This window comes from Triturus cristatus, chromosome 12 (assembly GCF_964204655.1).
Source record: "Triturus cristatus chromosome 12, aTriCri1.1, whole genome shotgun sequence".
Taxonomy (NCBI): Eukaryota; Metazoa; Chordata; class Amphibia; order Caudata; family Salamandridae; genus Triturus; species Triturus cristatus.
In genome coordinates, this window is record NC_140595.1 from 222,334,701 (window position 1) to 222,359,602 (window position 24,902).

Here is a 24,902-nt window from a genome sequence, read left to right on the forward strand (position 1 = left end):
ACTGCGGATGATCCTGCTTTTTGGTCTAATCTTACAACTGAAGTTCTAAAGTTGGGTAAAGTTCTTCTAATTGTTGGAGGTGATTTTAATGTTATATCTGATCCTTTATTAGATAGATTATCTCTTACTAAATTTCGTCATCCTAAGGTTTTTTATGCTTTCAAATCATTTATTCAAACCACAAAACTAGTTGATATTTGGCAACTACACTTTCCTATAGAAAAAGGTTTTACATTCTTTTCTAACCCACACAATTCTCATTCTAGACTGGACTATTTACTAGTCTCCAAGCAGTTAATTGATTCCGTGATTACTCGTATGATTGGTAGGATTGACATTTCGGATCATGCTTTAGTTTCTTTTGTTATGAATTTAAATTCAACTTTTACAAAGCAATCTAGCTGGCGAATGATTACTGGCATTGATCTTAATGAAAATAATAAACCTAAGCTCTTAAATGCCATTCAAGAATATTTCCATCTTAACCCTGAAGGTTCTACTTCTATGGTTAACAGATGGGATGCTTTTAAAGCTTATATTAGGGATGTAACTATTTGTCTTATGTCCCACGAAAATAAAACATTTAATGCAAATATTAAAAATTTAGAAAAGCAAATTGCAAAATTTGAGAGACTTTTTATTACGTCAAATGATCCTCAATATAGAGTTAAATTACAAAAACTTCGATATGAATTTAACTCACTCCTTAGCAAAAGACCTGGCATTAAGATTTCGAATTTTAAAGCCAAATTTCGTTTTAATGCCAACAGATCTGGAAGACTTTTAGCTAATTATTTACATTTAAAAAAAAGATAAAACTCAAATAAATTCACTTCATGGCCCTAATGGTAAAATTGCTTTCTCCCACAATGATATCGTTAATGAATTTTTGGATTTTTACTCTGCTCTCTATAACAAACCCAATTTTAATGATGCCTCCTTAATTGATTATTTTCTAACTAATTGTGGATTACCCAAGATTTCACAATCAGATAAAATTGGGCTTGACTCACCCATTACTCAAGATGAAATTCTATCAGCCATAAAATCTCTTTAAAAAACATAAGTCCCCTGGTCTCGATGGTACTCCTGCTGAATTTTACAAAGAATTTCAATTACAGCTCATTCCTTTTTTATTTCAACTTTTTACCTTTTTTGGTTCTACAGGAAGTATTTCAGGTTCTTTTACTGAGGCTTTAATTATTGTACTTCCCAAACCTGATAAGGATCCCACACTTGTGTCAAATTATCGTCCTATCTCTCTAATTAATCAAGATTGTAAATGATATGCTAAAATACCTGCTTCTAGATTATCCCCTGTGTTAGATTCTATTATTCATCCAGATCAATCTGGTTTTATGAAGAATAGATATTCTGCTAACAATATAAGAACTTTGCTATATGTTATTGAACAAGGTTCCACCTTAACTCTACCATCAGGAATTCTCGTATTAGATGCCGAGAAAGCTTTTGATAAAATTCACTGGCAATTTTTATTCCATACATTATTATCATTTAATTTTGGTGACTCATTTATCCGCATGATTTCTGCTTTGTATTCTGCTCCTATAGCTCGTTTATTTATCAATGGCCAAGTTTCACACCAATTCTCTCTTTTTAGAGGTACAAGACAAGGTTATCCTCTTTCCCCGCTTTTGTTTCTTATAGGTATTGAACCTTTGCTTACTTCCATAAGAAAATGTGATAATATTAAAGGAATCAATACTAAGGACGTTATTATTAAAACTTTAGCTTATGCTGATGATGTACTTTAATTTATTAGTGACCCTATAACCTCATTCTCTTCCCTATTAGACATTATTTCAACGTATTCCACAGTTTCTGGATATAAATTAAATACTAATAAAACTGAATTTTTTCCTTTAAATATTTATTGTACTCCTGATATGCTACCTATGAATGAAATTATTTGGCAGAAGGATAAATTGAAATATCTGGGTATTCTGTTCTCTTCATCCATAAAATCAACAATAACGCTGAACTGTGATTTTACCTTAAATTATATTGAAGATAAAACATCCAAATGGTCTTCACTTCACCTTTCATGGTAGGGAAGAATGGATTCTATTAAAATGACTATTGCTCCTAATTTTTTTTATACCCTTGCCATGATTCCTACACAATTTTCATTGAAATTTTACAAGGATGTTGACAAACTTCTCTCCAAATTTCTTTGGAATAACAAGTCACCTCGTATTAGTTATAAAAAATTAAAAATGCCTAAATGTAATGCTGGTTTTGGATTACATGACTTTTTTTATTACCATAAAGCTTTTATTTTAAAACAAAAGTACCATATGGTTTAACCATTCCTTTTTAAATAATCCACCTACTTGATTTCTTATCGGAAAATCAATAGTAAAACCCTTTCCATTACCCACTTTGTTAACCATGTCTAATAAATCACCATTTTTTCATAAATCTGTTATTCTTAAATCCACTAAAATGATTTTTAATGATTTAGGGCCATATGTAGATAATTTCTATTTACCGATTCATAAAAACCGAATTTTACCGATTCGGTATTTATGAATCGGTAAATAGAATGTAGGTAAACATTCGGTAATTATTACCGAATCGGTAATATTCGGTATTACTGATTCGGTATGTACCGAATCGGTAATAATGCATCCCTTCCAATTCATTCCTATGGGCCTGGAGGCCCATAGGAATGAATGGGAAGCCATTCACTATTACCGATTCGGTAAATACCGAATCGGTAATAGGGGGAGCATATTCATGGGTGGCAGGGTGTCACATTGACACCCTGTTGCACCCCTGAATCGTGCATGTGTGCACATGTGGCGCACATACATGCCCTAAGGGCATGTATGTCTGCCACATGGCACTTTTCAAAAAGCACAAAATTGCTTTTTAAAAGGTATTCGTTATTTACCATCAACTTGTAGTTGGTGGTAAATAACGAATCCAGATACCAAAAATGCACTCACTTGAGTGCCCCCTACATAGGATTTCAGGATTCGGTAATTTACTGAATCGGTATTTTACCGATTTCCTAAAATTCCGATTCGGTAAATTACCGAATCCTGAAATCCAGCCACCTACATCTCAATTGCCTAAATACTGTTCGGTAACAGGATATTTACCGATTTTCGGCCGTTACCGACTGGTATTTAGATACCTACATATGGCCCTTAGATCCAATTTTTCAATATCCCATGTTTAATACAGAAGACATGTCATTATGGCATAGCACAATCATTAAATTAAATAGAAATATCAGTTTTTGGTATTCATGGATTAATGCTGGTATTTTTTATCTTTAAGATGTCTATTGTAACAATGCTTTCATATCATTTCAGGCTTTGCAAACAAAATTTCGTTTACCTCAGTCTGACCTTAACAATTATGAATATGTGTGTAATTTGATTTTAGATTCATTTCCTCATGTCATTCCTTCTAATGTTAAAGCTGATTTATCAATTTAAATTCAAACTGTTTTCACTTCATCTCATGGTGTTTCTATTTTATATAAAAAATTATCTAATTCTCTAGGAACCAATATTAATATGATTTCGGTATTTTGGAATAATGAACTTTCAATCTCCTTATCTATTGATGCGTGGAAAGATATTTGGCTTAGCAGTATTTCTGGTTGGTTACCTGTATCGCTATATCAAACTAACTCTTATATTTTATTCAACTGTTTATGGACTCCATTAGTTTATTTCAAGCTAAACTTCTTCAATCTTCAACTTGTTGGCACTGTAAATTACAGCCTGGTACATTACAACATAGGCTTTTTGATTGTCTTTTAGTTTTTAAATTTTGGTCTGAAGTTTGGGATATTATAAAAAATAAATTAATTATTCATGATGATGTTTCATTCAAAATGTTAATATGCAAATCTGCTGTTCTTTCGCAAAATTTAAATGACTTAGAAAGTAAACTATTTAATTTTCTATTATCAGCTGCTTTAAAATCCATTACATTCTGTTGGAAAGATGTTTCGCTATTATCAGTTCATACTTGGTGGTCATGGGTTATTTTTACAGTTATCCTTGACTGGTATTAATCATAATTCTAATTCTTATCACCCTTTTTGGAAACCTGCTGATTTATATTTATCTTCTTAATTATATATTTACATCTTTTTTTTGTATTTTTTGTATTGCTATTATAATAGACCAATATTCACACTATAGTAGCTGTAATTATATTTAATGCAATAGTTTTTTAGCTGTTCCCCTTTTTATTTTTCATTCAATATTTGTACTGTTGTTACCTACTGTAATTCATTTGAAGTTTTTGCATCTCTATATTGTGATTGGGTATTTTCGCTTAATAATATTTTTTTTGTATTGTCTTTATTGCTTTATATGAAAACTCAATAAAATATTTTGAACTCAAAAAAAAAAAAAAAGAATGTCAAAGCTAATATGGCCTCTTTTCAGGCACCAAGGAGTGTAATCAATTTGGCATGCCATAGCACTCTGCTATACTTTCAGTTCGTTTGAGTTTGTCTTTATGTCTTTAGCAAAGATATAGGTTCATCTGTGATGTAGACCTCCAGTGTATTGACCTATATATAGTATATATGTTAATATACAATAATATGAGTATGAGGCCGTAACTTAAATTGAGAGTTGAAAAATATTGTTTGAGAAGTACGTTGTTTTAATGCTCATATATATTATTGAAAAAGTTTATTTTACAGCGATTGTTATAATACATATGACTCATATTAGATGAACACATAATAAACACATATTAGAATATACTACACAGGTGCGTGAGACCACTGGCTGTGGAGGGGCAATTTGGGTAAGGATTCTCATTATAAGCAGCAAGAACTTCTCTGGGAAGATCCGTCACTTTTCTAACATCTACAATATTCCTCTGAGCACAGCAAAAACTGGGGGGGGGGGATATTGTCCCTCTGCAGAGGTCAAGACTATAAACATGTTTCTGTGACCCCAATTAAAGGGTCTACATGACAACCGGAGTGCCATATGCACGCCAGATTTTCAGTTTAAAGACGGACTATGCAAACTATCCCCATTTATATTAAGTCAATGCAAATTAATTTTGTGGATATCCTGAAAACCTTGCCCTTATATGCCCTTCTTGGAGCTATGTTGGACAGCACTACGCTTGAGGGTGTGAGCTATTTGGGCCTTGCCCTGAAATGTGCCCAAACTAACGTATGATAGTGGGAGTCATGCTGGATGCTTTCCCACCTTTTAATAGAGCGTGGTAAGGTGTTCTTGGCTTCTGGTAATCAACTAGAAGATTGTACATGTCCACGGGATAGCATGTGATCCATGAATGGTTCACTACACAGAGACTCTTAGTCCTTATGTGATTATTAATATGAAGTTTGGGATTTTTTTTCTTAGAAATTGCAAGTAATATGATACAAAGGGGCCCCCTCGACAAGAAAAGTGTGTGTCTTTTGCCGATGCGATTGCTCACTTATCATCATGGGGGAGGGGGGGGGGCTACTTAATGCTCTCATCTTGGTTCTTGGTCACTTCCTTGTGTGTTTTTAGTTGGCCGGTATATACACGCTTGAATGTCAGACAGATGTGATATTTTAATACTCTTTTTCAAGACTGTCGCTCAATTATTCGGAATATTTTGTATTATTGATAATGGAACTGACACCTGTTGCCAGGCTCGTTGATGCACACACTCTGGCATTAGGTTGAATATTTGCATCGTCTGTTATTATGGAGCATTCAACCGACACCACATACCTCAAAAAGCCTCACCTCCTGCCTTTGCCCATGGAATTACATCAATTACGTTTCTGCCTGGAATTGTTTCAGTGGAGGGAACGGTATTCACGGTATTAGAACCAGAGGATAGGTTTCCACTGCATGTCTGACCATTAAACACTATCCTTTGTAACAGCTCTGCAGTAGGGGGCGCCCCCCTCCGGCACCTAACCTGCGTTGCCGTTTGTTTTATCACTGACCCTGCTGAAGCTGAATGAGCGCGCATCCTTACACCACCGACAAAGCAACAAAGAAGACTTTGCTACATATCTGAGCAGCCAGACGAGAGAGGGCTCCTCAGCGTTTAAACACTGGCAGCGTTGGCACAACCAGAGCTACAATTAAGAATTAAGCTGGTCGGGGACTCTGCAGTCCCTTACATTTTTAGGAGTTGGCTGTGTAGTGAGGTTTGCTTTTCAAGAGTTTAATGGGATGGTGATGCCATACCTCGCCTCATGTGCCAACCTGCCTTCTAGATCTATGATGCCCGCTTTCCATGTCCTCCCTGTCCTGACCATAACAGTAAGTTCCATTCCCATCGGTGCACGGACAGAATATCGAGTTTTTAATTTCAACCTACCATAATATCGAGTTTTGAATATCGTAGGTCAAGAATATCGACTGCAAGAATATCGTGGTACAGAATATCGACAGTAAGGTAAGAAATATTGCTTTTTTTAATATCTAAGACAGTAATATCGTTGTTAATAATATCGATGTTTATGTTAGTGTTCTGTATTTTTGAATGTGTGTTAAAAGTATGTGATGTAATTTTTTGGTATAAGTCTAGTTTTTTTATGTATGAGTTACATTTTTAGCAGTAAATACTTTTATGTATGTTTATTAGTATTTATAATTAATTTATTATTAATTAATTTAAAAATTGGCTATTAATTTTTATTAATTAATTCATTGATAATTATATTAATTGTGTTTTTTAGGAGTGGGTTGTGGGTTCATAGGGGAATAGGGTGGAAGTAATTTAATTATAATAAAGTAATTATTAATATTTATTAGTATCTATAATTAATGTATCAATTATTACTTGGTTATTTAATTTTAGTAATTATTTGATTGATAAGTATGTTAATTTTAACCCTCTGCTATCCAACACTTTCCCTACTGTTGCACTCACTGGAATGGGATTAGTAATTTTTACTAGTACCCTATCCAACACTTTCCTTACTGTTGCACTCTGTGGAGTGGGAATAGTAATTTTTACCCCAACGCTATCCAACTCTTTCCCTACTCTTGCATTCTCTGGAGTGGGAATAGTAATTTGTACATCTCCGCTATCCAATACTTTCCCTACTGTTGAACTCACTGGAATGAGAATAGTAATTTTTACCCCTGCGCTATCCAACACTTCCCTACTGTTGCGCTCACTGGCGTGGGAATAGTAATTTTTACCCCTTCGCTATCCAACACTTTCCCTACTGTTGCACTCTCTGGAGTGGGAATAGTAATTGTTACCCCTACTCTATCCTACACTTTCCTAACTGTTGCACTCTCTGGAGTGTGAATGGTAATTTGCACCCCTACGCTATCTAACACTTTCCCTGCTGTTGCACTCTCTGAAGTGGGAATAGTAATTTGTACATCTCCGCTATCCAATACTTTCACTACAGTTGCACTCACTGGAGTGGGAATAGTAATTTTTACCCCTCCGCTATCCAAAACTTTCCCTACTGTTGCACTCACTGGAGCGGGAATAGTAATTTTTACCCCTACACTATCCAACACTTTTCTAACTGTTGCACTCTCTGGAGTGGGAATAGTAATTTTTACCCTTACGCTATCCAACAATTTCCCTACAGTAGCACTCTCTGGAGTGGGAATAGTAATTGTATCCCCTCCGCTATCCAATATTTTCTCTTCTGTTTTAGTTAATGTAGTGTAAAATGTATTTTAAAATATTAAAAATATTGGAATATTTTAATTTGTTATATATATTTTTTATTTATATTATTGGTGTGTGTGTGTATATATATATATATTTATAATTGTAATGTTATTAGAATAATTATTTATAAATATTAAATATATATTTATTTTATACATATATCTGTTTAATTGATTTTTACATGATATGTATTACTTATCATTTTAAACTTTTTGTAATAATTGTAACTATTTTTGTTAATTATATGTATTATTAACATTATTTTGCATTATTTTTTATACATTAAAAAAAAGCCCTATATTTTTAACAGCAATTTTTTTTATCGATATTTTTGTACTTACCATTATATAGATAGGACTTCGATATCCTGGACATCGATATTCTTGGGTCAATGTTTTTGTAGCTCGATATTCTGACTGTCGATATTCTGTCAGTGATCCGAAGTGTGAGTCCTCCCTCCATACTACGAGATAAAAACACACCTATGCCTAAAGCTTGTATTATATTGGACCAATATATGACAATGTACTAAAAAACATGTAAGGCTGTGTGTGCTTTTAGAATTCTTTTTTGTATTTTAAGTGATGGCATCGTAATATGCCAGGATAGAGGAAAATGGGCTGTGACTTTGCTCTGCATTCAGTACAATCATGCATCTTCTCGCATTTCTGGGGTCAGATATTCAATGGGAGCAGCGTCCAGGACTCCGGTTTCTACTGGTGTGTTCAATACAGGTGTTTTAGCAGAGCAATAAGATCCGGGCCTGGAGAAGCAGGTCGGAGCTGTACTGTGGTGCTGCTACGCCTGTGCCATCTTAGGCAAAAGTAATGTTATTTTTTTTTTATCCAGGCACATTTAACTAAATGGTCATAACTAGTGACTTTTTGTTAGTTTAGATAAACCCATCTCGCTCCTACTTTTTTGAGCTAAAGTCATTGCGGAAGCCATCAATACCAACTCTCAGACCTCCTATAACTCAATCATCTGCAATAACCACAGCACGGAGACAGCCCTCATTGCGGCCGCCAATGACATCAGAAACATCCTCTACCGAGAAGAAACGGCCGCACTCATCCTTCTTGACCTCTACGCAGTTTTTGATGCGGCCTCCCACAAGTCACTCATTAGGGAGCTTCAGCACGTGGGTCTCTGCAGGCCGGCCCTCAATGGATATCCCCCTTCCTCATGGAAAGAACTCAATAAGTTAGACTGCTACCTACACCTCAAAACCAAAGAAATACATCTGCGCAGTCCCACAAGGATCGTTGCTTAGCCCAAGACTCTTCAAAGTCTACATGACGCCCCTCGCGGACATCCTTAGAGCCCAAGGCATCAATATAGTATCCTATGATGACAACACACAGCTCTTCCTCTTCCTTACCAACTCAAGCATCACAGACAAAGCAAACTTTGCCAACTGCATGAGCAACGTTGTTGCCTGGATGAAAAACAACTGCCTCCAGCTCAACGCAGACAAAACCGAAGTCCTTATCTTTGGCAACAACCACTCCCCTTGGGACACCTCTTTGTGGCCCTCCAAACTCGGCCTCTCCACCCACCCCTGCAGACGATGCCAAGAACATCGGGCTCATCCTGGACACCAACCTCTCCATGAGCTGACAGATCAACGCGGTCTCCTCACCATGCTTCCACATCCTCCGAATGCTATGCAAGATTTTTAAGTGGATCACACTGAACACCAGATGAATGGTCACCCAGGCTGTTATCAGAAGACTTGATTACAAAACACCTCTACATCAGAATTCCAGCCTATGTCCTATGTCGACTCCAAGCCACCCAGAACGCTGCAGCCAGACTCATCCTGATCATCCTGTGAAAAAACGAAATCTCCACACCTCAACAATCGCCACTGGCTCCCAGTCCAGGAAAGATGCAGGTTCAAGCAAATCACCCATGCCTACAAAGCTTTCTGCAGCACCGGTCTAGCTTACCTCAACCACTGCCTCAAATTCTACTAACCCACCAGACCCCCCCCCCACGCCCTACTCAGCACCTGGATAACCTCTACAACTTCACATAACATAACAAAAGGAAGAGACTGAAACTTTCTTTTTATATTTCTGACTGTAACCTATGCATCTCAGATTTAACGCTGGATGCACAGCTTTAGAGGCGTGGCAGTAGAGTGAGACTCTTATCTGACATCAGCATTGTTAATGTGAAAGAACTATGACAGCAATTCGAGTTTATCAGATCTCAATAAAAAGAAAAGAATGCATCACAAGAAAATTCAATCTCTCATTAGAAAGACTGAAACTTCTTACCTTAGGGTAAAAGATTTGTGCCAGTGGGACTTAGAGCCAAGCTACAGCTTCTTTTAACGAATGTGTTATCCCTTGGGGGAAATGGTTAATGGAATACTGAAGAGTGGAACTGCCTTTACCAGTAGGAATTGTGTTTGGTGTCCTTGAAGACCCATTGATTTATTAAACAAGGTAACAAGTATATGAATAATCAGTGTTATGACTACAAACCAATGTGCAACAGAAGATCTGGGACTGACCACACGATCTGCCAGGATTACCTGGTCTTCGAAATAACAGATTTTAAGGCGCTTCATCCAATACAGGCTTCAATATCCCAGAAGCATTTTTCAAGTATTAGGATGCCACTTTTATTTGTTAATTTAGAATAAAGCACACAGGTCTATTTGTATGAAGCTACCACAGGATTTAGGGTGGCTATATGGCTTGTATAAATATATTAAATCCATTTCGCAATTCGGTATCATGTTACAGAATCGCTAAATAGGTTTAGGAAATCAAAAGGAATCGCTATTTGGAAGTCTTGTGTCAGGGCGTCCGCTCCAAGCAGCAGTTCCTTATGATATGTATTAACGTTTTGAGACCAAATTCTGGTTGCAAAACAGTAATACTGTACCGCCTCCTCAAAGGAGGTGGTAAGCCAATCGCAAATGGCTTGGGGTCCCCAAAGGACACCTTTCTCTTTGAGAATGTTAAAAGAAATATTTGAGAGTAGGTAGTTTTTCCACAGACCACTGACTACTCTTGAAAAATGAGAGTTACACTTTTTATTAAATGCATGGTGATATCCTTTAAGGAAAACGGATGGCATTAGAAAAAAAAAAGATTGCTTTATTTAAAACCAATCACAGACACGATGGTCTGCTGACCTCAGCAGGCCACTGTCATTATGATGGCTATCATTCCTAATGGGTCGCAAGCTGCAACCTACCTCATTAATATTCATGAGGTATGTCGATTTGAAAAATGCACTAGGAATCATTAATTTCAAAATAAACGTTTTTCACATTTGGAATAGTGATTTCCTAATTGCGATTCAGAAAAAATCTTAATTTGGAAATTGCTGTTCCCAGTGTTAACACACCTGACCCATGATTCTGAGTAATGTTGAGTACTGAGTGAAGTGGATAATGAAAAGGATAGAAGACAGAAGGGGGTTTTCTCCTTCAAAGATAAAATGGGGTGGGGGTGAATGACAAGATAAGTAGACGCACTTTAACTTTTTGGAAACCTGGGAACACAGAGTCCAAAGGCTTGGAACAGACTATGACCAATCAACAACAGGACTGCTGCATGTCCAGAAGAGAACTGAAAATCCTGCAAGATTCATACGTTACTCGTGTTTAAATTAGGTGCCAAGGTGTCATGTTTGTATGTTTTATGGAGAAATTGTGTCACATGTCTACTTTTGCCCATTGTCTCCTCTTTTGCATCTATGTAGGAGTTGTGTCAATGGCCAGGCCTAAACGCCACAGTTCTCCACCCTCTAGCTACCACGACTACAGCAGCCTGAGCAGTCTTGCAAAGGCTCTTCTCACCGGATGCAAAAGCAAGCTGTACCAGAGGGATGCCTAGAATCACCCAAAGACCTTCCATTCTGCAAGGGTTTGGCTACGGGGGAACTAAACTGTAAAAAGTGACGAAGATAACTGCGCCTCTCTAAACTGGGCAATCTCCCATTCACATCTTTCTAACACGTTCTAACGACAGGAAAGTCCGTTAGGTAGCCATTGCGTAATTTAGAATGGTACGAAACACGAGTCATACTTGTAAAATTATAAACATAAAATATATTAATGAAACGAAGTTGGCTGTAAGCAAGGCCTTCCCAAAACATAACAACAGTTCCCATGTTTGAGCCAACGATTCAAACCTGTGGCGCTGTAAAGAGACCGTGTCAATACATTACAAGGACCGGCTATCGGCATATATCCTACAGAAAAACGGTGCAGTATTTTTAAAGACAAAGGGAGACAGAAAATGAGAGAGAGCCGGAGGCAGAAAGAGGGGTGGGGGTTAGAGAATAAGAGACGGAGATGCAACGAGGTAAACGTACACTTACTTTCAAAGTACTTCTTTATTTCTTGCAGGTCTTCCTTTGCGTCTCTCTCGTTTTGTCGCCTAAGCTGCTCCTCCTGGAAAAAGTCCAAGAAGGTCTTTCGATGCTCTACCAGCAGCAGCAGGGCCAGCCCGTCTGCCGCATCTCCCATCCGGCTATTTATCTGCTCGAGCTCCTCCTTGATGCTGTTGGCCAGGAACAGCTTCTTCCACCAGCCCTTGTGCCTGTACTTGGCGACCCAGTTCTCGGCATTCTTCATGGTAATCCGCAGCTCTTTGAGCAGCAGCTTTACGGACTCGAGCTTCTCCGGATATTTCTGGAGCTTTTCTACAGGGACCATGAGAATCTTAGTCCGGTCACTGAGCCTCTTGCATTGCTTCTTGTTGCAGCTTGCCTGCTCACACAGCGAATACACCCTTTGGGCCAAAGACAGAATACCTTCAACAAGTTCCATCCTAGAGCTGCAAAGTGCCAAAGAAAGAAAACTGTGAGCTGCTGTTAAGTGGATGGGTAAACATAATATAACATAACATAACAGGTGCATTTGTAAACCACACGATTACCCCGTAAGGTGTCCTGGGGCTGAATAACAGATGTTTATTGTTACCCAACTCAATGGTACTCATTTTATCGATCTCAGATGGATGAAAGGTTGAGTGGACCCACCGGGATTTGAACCTGTGACCATGAGGTCAAACACAGGCCCCTGCAGTGGCTGCTTTAATCCACTGAGCCACCAGACCCGGCTATAATATGGCTACTCGATGGACTTTGACCATTATGGTGACTGCTGGTCACCCCCTGCCCTCAAATGACAATTACAACTTTAATTTCCCTGAGCATGTCACTATAAGCTCTCAATAGCCGAAAAGAATAGTAAATCTCATCAACCTTCATGTATAAACATCTTTTGCAGCTACTGTGGGCTCATGACGGCTCCTCTTTCTCCTGGCTTGCCAACACTGTACTTGCACTGGAGCAGGAAGTTCCCCCTCAGCTAAAGGGAAACCTCTGCTTCTGGGCACAGCCACAGAAAAAGTTACTCTCTTAGTGTGGAACTAGGAACCTCATAATTCTCCAACATAGCTGGGCAGTAGTGGCACCACAACTGAGGGGAAAAAGGAGCACAAGAAGCATGACCTACTCCTCACAGCAAGGGAAAGATTCATCTAGTGACAAAAGGAGACCCTGTTCTCTAGCCACAACTCCAGTCATGTGCCCAACTAAGCCTTCTCAACCGCTGCACAAATGCTAGAACCAGCCAGCCCTGGAAGCAAAGTACAGTTCACCTTGCATGCAATTGTAACTTGCTCCTTTTTAGGGCAAGACGCATGAAGACAGCAAAACTGTGAGGAAGGGAAATTGCACCATATGGAAGGTACTGACAAGGGACGGAATACGGTCCTTGGCTTCGCCATACAAACATCTGTCCCTAACCTTCAGGCAATACATTCCTGCAAGTATCAAATCCGAAACACAACACTGCTTACCGGTTAAAGTGTGTTCTTGACAATGTACATACCTCAGTAACATGCAGATTCTGGAATTCTCCCGCATGGAAATGTGAGCAAAATATGTATTTATAGCCAAAGTTTGAGGTTGGCAAGAGCTTCTGGGTAAGAAAACTTTATGAGATCCAAGCAACCCACACCACCTTGGACTCCCCTCACTGACTAGTTTTCAGAAATGTGTGGGTCGTAGGTTTCCCTGGGTGGCGGCACAGAACAAGCCCTAAAATTCACAGCTACCCACATAGTGAAAACAGGCTTGGTTTTCATGGTAAAATTTGATGTGTCAATTTGGCGTTTCCTGCCCTTTCCTGTTTCGGGAACTAGGCCCACCAACACAAGTGAGGTACCATTTCTATCAAGAGAATTGGGCTAATGCTGGATGGTAGGAGGTTTGTGGCTCCAAGCTAAGTGCACAACATCCCATCACTGAAATGTGAGGAAACTGTGGGATACACACATTTTCTACCATGCAGTATTCCCACACATCTCAAGATAACAACGGTGCCCCACTTGAATAGGTGGGCCCAGAGACTGTGACAAAATGCCCAAAAATGCTAAATGGAGAGGTGAGGGATCCACACATTTCCTACCACTATGCGTTCCCACACGTCTCCTGATAACAACGGCTCCCCACTTGTGTGGGTGGGCCAAGAGACCGCGATACAAAGGCCAAAAAACGCTACATGGAGAGATCAGCAATGGGGTAGCAGTGGTCTTCATGCTGTGCTCAGCTGCCATCCATGGAAACCTATCAACTAGAAGTTTTTGAAAAGTACACAACCAGGGGATTCCAGTGTGATGTGCCTTGCGTGGATCCCACAAAGATGATTTTTTACTCACAATGCTCTGCAAACCTCAAACTTTGCCTAAAATCATAAATTTTTCTTAAATTTCTGTGATGGAAACTTCTGGAACCAGCAAGAATACTCAAAATTCCTACCTTTTAGTGTTACCTCACTTGTCCTCATAAAAACACTGCCCTCTTATGTGGCTGGGCCAAGTGCCCTCAATAGGAGTGAAACAGACCAAGGTCAATGGGAGTCTCTGAATTTGTGCCTTCCAAATGTATGCTAGTGTGCAAGAGAGAAGACATTTTACCAAATTCCATCTGAATAAAAGGCTAGTACATTCAAAGATATACAAATAACCCCTGCACCCAAACTCAGTAACTGGTGTACATTTCAAAAAGACATAGGTTTCCTTCATACCCATTTTTCACTTGCTGTATTTTACCATATGAATTGCTCTATACTCGAAGCACAATGAAAAACTATTGTAAGGTGCAACTCAGGTGTTGGCTCGGTTTCCTGGAGAACCTACAAGCCCTGAGGCATATTTATGAGATTTGTCACACAGTGCAGCACAGCAAGTCATGCTGCACTGCATGACAGGGAAAGAGGAGAAATGGACAGTGCTTAAAAGAATATGGCACATTCCTGGATTTTCCCCTGCGCTGGTGCCGTTTTGGCTGCCTAGTGCCAATGCAGGCACCCTTGCACCACAGTGCAAGCATGCTTGTGTTCAATGCAGGATTGTTTTTGCGCAGGAAGGTTCACCTTCCTGCACAAAAACAATCCTGAGATGCATAGTCTTTTATCTATGTGTGCTGCAGCATACATAGAACAAGGAAGTAATGAGGAGAAATAAAAATATTTTTCCACATTACTCCTCTCCTGGAAAGGCGTATCTTTTTAGTGCATTCCCAAGTTTACCAGTTCTAGTAAATCTAGGAATGCGCCAAAACCATAAGATTTGCGCGAGAAAACTCACACAAAAATGCCCGTGGAATGCCTCCCTTGTGCAGGGTAAGGCAAAGCAGGGAATTGTCTGCATTGCTTTACTAAAGATTTATGAAGCCATTCAGGGCCAAGCAAGGTGGCCTTACATGGCTTCATAAATCTCATTTGCGAGTTCCAGCGCTCTTGCACCACAATGCATGGTGCAACAGCGCCGCAACTTGGGTCATAAATATGGCCCCCTCTATGTATACCCATAACCTGAAGAGTCTACTAGATGTAATTGTATACTGCTTTTGTAAATCTGCCATCGTAATAAAAAGTTACAGAGGGAAACATGGCAAGAAATGGCTGTTTTTTGCTACTCATTTTCAATATTTTTTGATTCCAACAGTTAGTTTCCTTGGAAACAATTGGGGGTCTACCAAATGATCCTTTGCTGAATTGAGAATGTTGTCTACTTTTCAGAAATGTATAGCTTTACAGCATCAACCATGAGGTTCACACCCGTTTCCACCACAAACTAGAAGTAGGTTGAAAGCACAAAGAATAGCAAAAATGAGTTAGCTCTAATAAAAATTCCAAAACTGTAGTAAAAAGAATTGGTCTTTGATACAGTTCTGCTTATTCCTGAAAGCTGGGGAGATGGTGATTTTAGCACAGTAAACCTTTCGGAGATGACAATTTTAGGGGGGGAAAAAACAGACATTTCTTGTGCAGCACTTTTTTCCCCATTTGCACCCCCAACCTCCCAAAAATATTTTCCTAGTGCCCTTCAAGGGAATCCACAAACCCTGAGTAGCTTTAGAATCCCCTTGATGTTGGAAAAAAGGACATAATTTTGGCATGGAAACCTTATGTTCAGAAAACAGTTATGGCTGCATAAGTGCTAAGTAACCTAAACAGCAAAACAAAAGGGGCTCAGCACTGGTAGTGGTAGAGCCTCAGCACTTGTGGGGTTAACAGAAAATCTACAACCATGGGGCAATATTTCCATATATAATATTTAAGACAATATTTATGTCAGACAATATTTTTAGGTCGAGCCTAGCGACAGCGCGCATGCGCTGTTCGCTCTGCGAGGCATGCAGTAGTCGAGTATGCTATGTAAGCCTCGCCTTCTCTCCGCCCATATTTTTGATTGGCTGGTGTCATTGTCCTTGGTAAATGCTGGCTTCCGATTAATTATGAGGCCCTCCTTGTAACCGCCCTGTCTCCATTTGTGACTGCCCATGACGACTGGATCTTTTACTTGGCTCCGCGCATGGTTGGCTTTATCTAGGGGGTGAGCACTACTTTGTTTATGGCCACTTATGGGGACAATGGCGGCTGCTATTTTTTAAATTTTATTTGTAACCTGAGTGCGGCGCCCGCTTTAGGGACACTGCGCTCAGTTTTTTATTTATTTATTTTAATTTAATACTGAGCGGGGCGTCCACTTCTGGGACACCGCGCTCTGTTTAATTAAAATTTTTAAAAACTTTTATAGTGAGCGCAGTGCCCACTTCAGGGACACCACGCTCGTTTATTTTGTGTTTTTTTACTGTAAAACTGAGCGCGGTGCCGCTTCAAGGACACCGTGCTCGGTTTCTTTCCTTTTTTTTTTGTTTTTACTTGAAAACTAAGCGCGGCACCCGCTTCAAGGACCCTGCGCTCAGTGTTAAAGTTTAAAAAAAGAAACCAAGCGCGGTGTCCTTGAAGCGGCGCGTGCTCAGTTTTACACTTAAACAAGTATTTGCAATGTAATAGGTCTCCCATTTACGCAAGTTTAAGGCACTGGCATTGTAATGACAATGCCTTTTATTTATGTTTTAAAAACAAAAATAATGTGTTGCACAGGATTGGACATTAGTGAAATGGGGGGAGGGTTTGTGGGGTTATGGTTATTTGTTGGGTTTTTTCATTTGTATTGCTCTTCATTTTTCCTTGTTTGCTCATGTAAACAGTCATGGCATGATGATATACATTTCTTATACAGAAGCCTCTGGGGTTCAGAGCTCTGCTCTGTATGTGCTACTTGGCAAATAAAATCTGTTTAAAAAAAAAATAATAATAATAGGCATTGTCATTTACAATAGCTTAAACTTGCGTAAATGAGATCTATTGCATTGCAAATGATAGTCTAACAAAGGTGTCCATCTAGAGTTTCATCTTCTTTTTTTCTTTGATAAGATAGAGACATGCCTTTGGCCTCATCATCATCTGGAAGAATGCCATTAACACAATATTGCAACAATCCTGACTTCGCACATTGACATGACCCATATTCTATGTGGACTGCTTGCTCCTCTGTTATGTTATTGTGTATAGATGGTGCAGGGGGGCTGTGGAACATACCACATTTCGTGATGCAACTTCATAAGGCGAGCATATACTTTGGCCAAATTAGGTCCCTTCCTACGGCATTATCAGAGAAGCAAACTCTGCCCACTGTAGATAAAATACATATGTATTTGTAGAAAATTGTGTTTTTGGTGGAGGGAGGTGAGAACACTTTTTAAGTAGAAACCACTATCCCTCTCAGTGGGAACCACAAAAGTCTCTAAAATATCCTGCGTTTCACTCTGGTAGGTTGGCACAAAAGTAGTCAAGCTTAAATTAGAACCAATATGTCAAGAAAAATCCCACGTCATTTTAGAGAAACCTGGCTCCACGCTGAGTCAGGGGTCGACCTCACCCAGGCCCTTCTCTCTGAGAACTACATTTGTCAGAAGGGTAGAGAAAACAAGGGAAGGGGGCTTGCCATAATACTTATGGAACTCTTTAGATGTCTCCAGGAACCCCTTCCACTCTCGGACTGCAAAAGCATGACCTTCGCCATCTCACTCTCACCCACATATACCTTTTCTGGAGCACTTCTTTACTGTCCCCCTGGCCCAAGCGGACATTACATCGAGGCCTAACCCAACACGATTGCCAATCAGGCAAGTAAAAAACCCAACTTCTCCGTATTAGGATATCTCAATATTCATTTGGAAGAGCCAGGTGCACAAGCCTCCGTGCTCTTGCAAGACCTCTCTGCCATCTAACTCTCCTAAATGGTATCTGGTCCCACTCTTGAAAAAGGCCACTTGCTTGACCCTATCTTTACTAACGATATTCTCTTCAACGTGCTGGACACGCTCCCAGTAATCTTGTCCGACAATTTCATGATCCTCATGGTCCTCAAAACCCTCCTCCTGCCCGCAGTCCAAGAACTTGGAGAGACCGCAGCTGAGCTAAATTGGATAGTGAAAATGGGATACAGGCTCTTAACACTTTGAGCCCCGACTTGAGCACTGACCCCTCAATAGCAAACGCCAAGGACTCTCAGTGGATCACACAATCAATCGATCAAATTATTTCCATTAAAACCCAAACCAAATGTGCCATAGACAAATCCGCCCCTTGGTATACCCCTCACTTCCAGATATTAAAATAAGGTTGCAAAAAAGCTGGAAGGAAATGGAGGAAGGACTATAGTAAAACAACCAAATTAAACAATCGAGATTTAATAATTAAGTACCATTCCAAATCAAACCGCTCAAAATGCCTACTATGATGCAAAAATTACCCACACCTCAAACTCCCTGCAAGAAATATCTCAGGTCGTCAAGGCATTACTGGAGCACAACTCTAATGGCTCCACACCTTAACCATCAGTACCCAGGTGCAATGATCTTGCAGGATATTTATTTTTTATATTACCGACATCTACCTAACTATTCAAAATGCTACTAAAGACAAGAGAATAAAGCAGGAAAAATGAATAATGGACTTTCAGTAATCGCTAACATGACATTAGGTTGCTTTGCAGCCCTTTTTGGCAATCAAGTGAAATCAGGCACCCCACTGGATCCTGCCCCACCAGGTATCCTTGCCAAAGCAGCAGAGCATATTTTCCTACTCTATTAGAAATGCTTAATCTCTCATTAGCAAAGGAAATAGTACCCTTGGAATGGAAACATGCCATGGTAAAAGCCTTATTAAAAAAGCATATCCTGGACCCTCTTTGTCCACAAAATTACAGACACATCTTGCTGCTTCCTGGTCAGAGCAAAATACTTGAAAAACATGTTAACCAGTCCTTCTCAGAATTCCTAGAATTTAATAACATTCTATACCCAACCCCAACAGGGTTACGACCTAAGAACAGCACGGAACCCACCCTTTTGGAGGTAGGGGAGGAATCGAATAGGCTGCTGGATCGGGGAGGCAATGCAGCCATCATCGTCCTTGACCTAAGCGCTACTTTTGACATTGTAAATTAGGAAATTCTTATCAAAAGCATTTGCAGTGCAGGAGTCTCAGGACCGGCCCTGAACTGGCTCAACTCTTTCCTGAGAGACAGAATCTTCCAGGTCTTTGATGGATCCTGTACCGCCAACATTCTCCCTCTGAGCTGTGGAGTAAAACAGGGCTCTTCATTAAGCCCCACTCTGTTCAACATATATATGTGCCCACTGGCAGACATAATATCACTATTTGAGATCCTCATAATCTCAGACACCAACGATAGCCAACTGGTTTTCTCTCACTCCCGAACAGGATGCCGAATCCCCTTCTTTTGGATCCTGTCTGGAGAGTGTTGCCAGCTGGATGAACAAGTCCTGCCTCAATTAAATGGGAATAAGACTGAGCTGATGATACCAGGAAACAGTATCAACCCCCACTTGAGACTGGGCTGGCCAGACTGCCTGGGTTCACCTCCGACCCCCAAGACGGTTATAAAAAGTCTAGGAGTATGGCTGGGCAATCTTTGCCTAAAGAAGCCCAGGCTACAAAACTCTCAGCCAGTTGTCATGGCATTCTTAGAATGCTCTGTAAAATCCTATACTTACTCCCCCCTCTCTTCAGAAAGCTTGTGGTCCAGCCGTTGATTCTTTCCAGCCTCGACTATGGAAACTCCTTCTACCTGGGAGCTCCAATATCCGTCACCAGGAAACTCCAAATAGTACAGATTTCTGCAGCCCGGATTCTGTTGAATATCCCAGGCATAACTCGGCCAGACAAGCCTTAGCATCTCTCCACTGGCTCCCAGTTGCTCAAGGGATTACATTCAAAGCCCTCTGCATAGCCCACAGGTTACTGTCGGACAACGCCTCCCCCCCTATTTCTCGATCTCTGATTTCTTACTACAGTCCTAGTAGAACCCTTCGATCCTCCAACGCCTGACAGGCAGAGGTCCCCATCATCAAAAAGGCGAAAAGTGGGGGAAGGTCCTTCCGCTCGAATGTGGCCAAGCTATGGAATGCATCCCCCACATTTTCCGGACAACTGACAACTTTTTAAGAAAGTATTAAAAACCTGTGTATTTGAAAACATGCCTCTCTAGAGCACATGGTTTTGTCTATCTTCCTCTGATAGCACTGGGATGCCCACTGGTAGCTACGCACTCTATAAATGCCACATAGAACAGAAAGGAATAGAAAAAGAGGTGAAAAAATAAAACAAAACAAAAACAAATTAAATATAATTTGCAGAACCGGATTTACAGGTTTTAAAAAGTTTTTAGTGAAAAAGAGCACCTAAAAGATCAAAACGCCAACAGCATCTAGTGGTGTGAGATGGGGAAAGACTAAAGTTATGGCCGACTGCGATGTGCATGGTACAGATAGACAAGGTGGATTAGGCTCTGTCTCTGCTTAACTTCGGACTTAAAAGCATTTTTGAAGAAAAATGTCTGAGATGGTAAAGTTCAATGGGGCAAGGCAGTCCGGTCTACTGACAACACACTTTTGGACTGGCAAGCATATAGGTCCGGTCTCTTGTCAGTTCCCAGACCACTTCTTGGTGGAACATTTTTCAAGTCACAAGTTTTGAGTTTTGGCTGTTTGGGCACCACTTCCAAGGGTCCAGGACGGGGTGGACACCACTTGGAGGGCAGAACTCACTTCAGGAAGGACTCAGGTGCAGATTCAGGGTTGTTGGAGCGCTGAGTGTCCCTGTAGCTCAGAAGAGGAGGCCAGCCAGTCACTCTGGTAGTGCTGAGATCAAGCAGCAAGGGCGGCCTCAAGCAGCAGAGCAGTCCTCTGAGGGTACAAGACAGGCTTCAAGTTCCCTGAAGTACCAAGTGGGCCTCAAGCAGCAGAGCAGTCGTCTGAAGTACAAGGCAGTATTTCTAGGTGTCCTCCGCAGGTCCAGGAGAGAACTGAAGAGTTTGTCTGAGGGTCCAATATTTATACCTGGTGCCAACCTTTGAAGTGTGAGAAACCTCTAGGCTCTTGTCGTGGTGTTAGTGACTATGACCAAGGAACTGTCACTAACCTCGGAAGGAAGCTGTCGGGAGCGATGGGGCGTAGCTGATCCCCCCTCTACCCTGAGGCGCAGACTCTCGCAGAGGGATGGAAACACTACTGCTTGAGAAAGCCCCCCGGGGAAAAGGGAAGTGGATAAAATAAGAAACGCTGCTCTGCCGTGGTGTGTCTCTGGTCCTGCGCTGGTAGTGGGTCAGGGTAATGGCCAAGGCACTCTCCCAAGGTAAACTATAGAGGGAACACAAGAAGCAGAGAGTAAGTACGCGCCTCCCACCCTCCACGTATCACAGGCACTCCAGGCTAGACCCTTCACCCTGCCACCCCGGATACTTACACGAGAGTGTAGCAGCTGACGCGGTACGGAGATCAAGGGAAGGGTTCTAGGAGCATGACGTAGTGTCTAAGGTGGGAAACACTCTTCTTCTCCTCTTGGTTTGGTCAGAGCTGGGGCGTTGCAAATGTCACGAAGGCTCCCCGCAAGATGACGGGCTGAGCGGGAGCGAAGACTCGTGAAAATAGCTTCAATGAGCGTGTATAACACTCGGTGTCAGGCAATATCAAGATGTACACTGTGCAGCAGTGTTTAGCGCGTTTCCTGGCATTGAAGAAAGTGTTACGCGCCAGGAGTAGGTGGGAGTGGGCAAACGGGAGTACAGAGTTCCCAGAGGATAGGCTACTCACGCTTTCGAGGTTTCTGGAGCCTTATCGGGTGGCGAGTTATTGGCAACTCGCTTCAGGAACTGTCAGGCAGCAGAGTCCTCGATACTGCCTCAGGGCTGTAAATCTGCAAGGATGTCCACAAAAAGGCTAAATGCTCCAGGGTCTGTCGTAAAGAGAGGTATCCCGCGGGGAATACCATCCGCGACTGAAGATTACATCCGGATTGTCAAGCCCCGATCCTCGGCACAGAGGAGGGCTTTATCAGGATGTCGGCGGAACTGCCGTGGACCACTTCCGGGTCGCCGGCCGCAGGCTTGACGGGAGTCGTAGTCCCGGTCTTTTGCGCCACCCGCGACCTCCCTTAACGCGCCAGCCATACCTTGCCGCGCGCTGGATGGAGGAGGCACTGGGGGAGTGGTGAGTGTAACGCGCTGCGCTCCGGCCATGTGCGGTGCAAATCGCGACAGCTCTTCTCTATCTGGTTTCTGGAAATTTCCCCCCTTCTCCTGCGCAGCTACAAGAGGTCTGGAGTGACAAAATACTAAAGTGAAGTTCTTTGAGAGTGTGCTAGAGGACGCTACTTAGAAATGTATTTGGGGCAGGTACAGGTCTACCCCCACACATTCTGGAAGGATGGCCTATTGAGCTAGCACTTAATCCTCCTTTGTCTCACTGTCTGGTAGAAATACACAAAGCCAACTGCCACCTATTTATAGTCATGTGAAACAGCACACAGGCTGTAGGCACCAAAAGATTAGGGCAGGAAAATGCTAACTTTCTAAAAAAAAAGGCATTTTCAGAATTCTGACTTAAAATCAGACTTTACCAATAAGGAGGATTTAAAATACAATTTTTTGAGACCAAACATGACATTTCTACCTGTTCCCAATCCAAGTTTAGCACTTATTATATGTAATAAGGTAATCCAAAGTAATCCTTTACGAAAGGGAGGCCTTACAGTAGTGCAAAACAAATTTAGGATTTTTTCACTACTAGAACATCTAAAACTTAAAAGTGCAAGTCCAACTTTTAATAAATACTGCACCCTGCCCTATGCGATGTTAAGAGTGTGCCCTGGGGATGCCTAATATGCATTAAAAAGGGAGGGTTTTAGCCCGGCAAAAGGTTTTTTTTGCAGGGTCGAAATGGCATTTTAAAACTGCACACAGACTGCAATGGCAGACCTAAGAAATCTTTTAAAGGGCTACGTAACTGGGTGGCACAATAAGTTCTTGCGGCCCACTAGCAGCATAAAATGTAAGGCCCTGGGTAAATGTAGTACCACGTTATTAGGGACATACAAGGAAATTAAATGTGAAAATTAGGTGTAAGCAAATTTTGCAATGTTTCAAGGAGAGAGTGCACATGCACTTTAGCAGTGGTTAGCAGTAGTACAGTGCACAAAGTCCTAATGCCAACAAAAAAGGAAATTCAGAAAACAGGATGGGAGAAGGCAACATGGTTGGAGGTGAAAGAGTGCAAAGACGAACAGTATTTGTCTAATGAGGTGATATATTGAAAAGTATTCAGCACAGATTGATGCATGACCCACTGCTGTCATGTTTTGAAGTCCTAGGTAGATCATTACCAAATTCATTGACTGGGATCTTAAAGTGTGAATGAAATTGCTACCTATTTTAACTCAGTCAAGAAACAGATGTTCACATCAGGCCATAACTAGAAAAAGACTGGCCTTTCTTAAGCACCTTGATACTGTTTTGCAAACTGTAACCACTTCACCCTCCAATAATTTCTAAACTGTTACCCATCCCCTAGATGTCTCCAGAGTCAACTAATGCCAACCATTCCATGTTTGGTGGCTTCATAGAGGTTGTCTAGCAGAAAGTCTTTCAACTAGGTCAAAACAAGTGAAGACGGCTAGTGCATGCGTTTAAATGCTGGTACCACATCTTGCCCACAATATGCCTACTCTTCTCAGATCTTTAAGATGTAATTCAAATATATTTGCCTCAGACATAAAAAAATTGACACCAAATAAATCCTGCTTAACCTCAATCAGCATTGTCATTCCAAGATCAACCGAATGCTTATGGTAAAAATCCCAAAGCAAAAGCTAACCTGTGCCTGATTATTCAGAGTAACCGCACCTCATCTATGAACAATTTAGCTCAATTTAGAGCCACAACCAACCTGCTCAATTCGGGAAACTACTAGAAATTCAAATTGTCCCTCCAAGACATCCTGTTACCACTTATATATAGTAAATCCAGTATCACTAAACACCTTCCAGCTGACCAATCCGTAAAGAGAAATAAAATCTAAAATCAATGCCAACAAGTAAAAAAGTGAAATCTATGCGAGGGCAAAAAGCAACCTCAGACGGGATTCGGACTAGTGAGTCTTCACTAGGGAGATAACTTGAGTTCTTTGGTGTAGTGAGCATGGGACGTACTTTGGAGCTTATCTGTCACAATTACAGCATGGCAGTAAGGAAAGTGATAGGTCGAATGTTCAAATGAATCTCAACCATAGATAATTACTCAAGCCTGCATTACAGTCCATCCTGTTTTTGCCTGCCATGCCATCTTGGACAAAAACTAGCAATATGCAAATCAGCCTATATTCCTGCTTAATTAGGAACAGTCCAGCCAGGCCTGTCAGGAGCCCTTTAAATGGGGCCACAAGCAACCCCAGGCTGCTTTTCCCTGGTTTGGTCTTGTCAGTCAGGGATAGCTTGAGTTCTGTGGCACAGAGAGCACATCTAGGCTTACCTGGTTGTTAGGACATGA

General features: G+C 40.9%; 1 protein-coding gene across 5 annotated transcripts in view; it reads right to left on the reverse strand.

The window, feature by feature from the left end:
* Nucleotides 1-24,902, reverse strand: part of MLKL (mixed lineage kinase domain like pseudokinase) — a 642,399-nt gene that overhangs the window by 364,347 nt on the left and 253,150 nt on the right. For all 5 annotated transcript variants that reach the window (XM_085639671.1, XM_085639670.1, XM_085639672.1 and 2 more), the window contains one exon: nucleotides 12,013-12,470. In XM_085639671.1, the coding sequence (XP_085495797.1) occupies nucleotides 12,013-12,463 (451 nt within the window). In that variant the 5' untranslated portion in view covers nucleotides 12,464-12,470. The remainder of the gene's footprint in view (nucleotides 1-12,012; nucleotides 12,471-24,902) is intronic.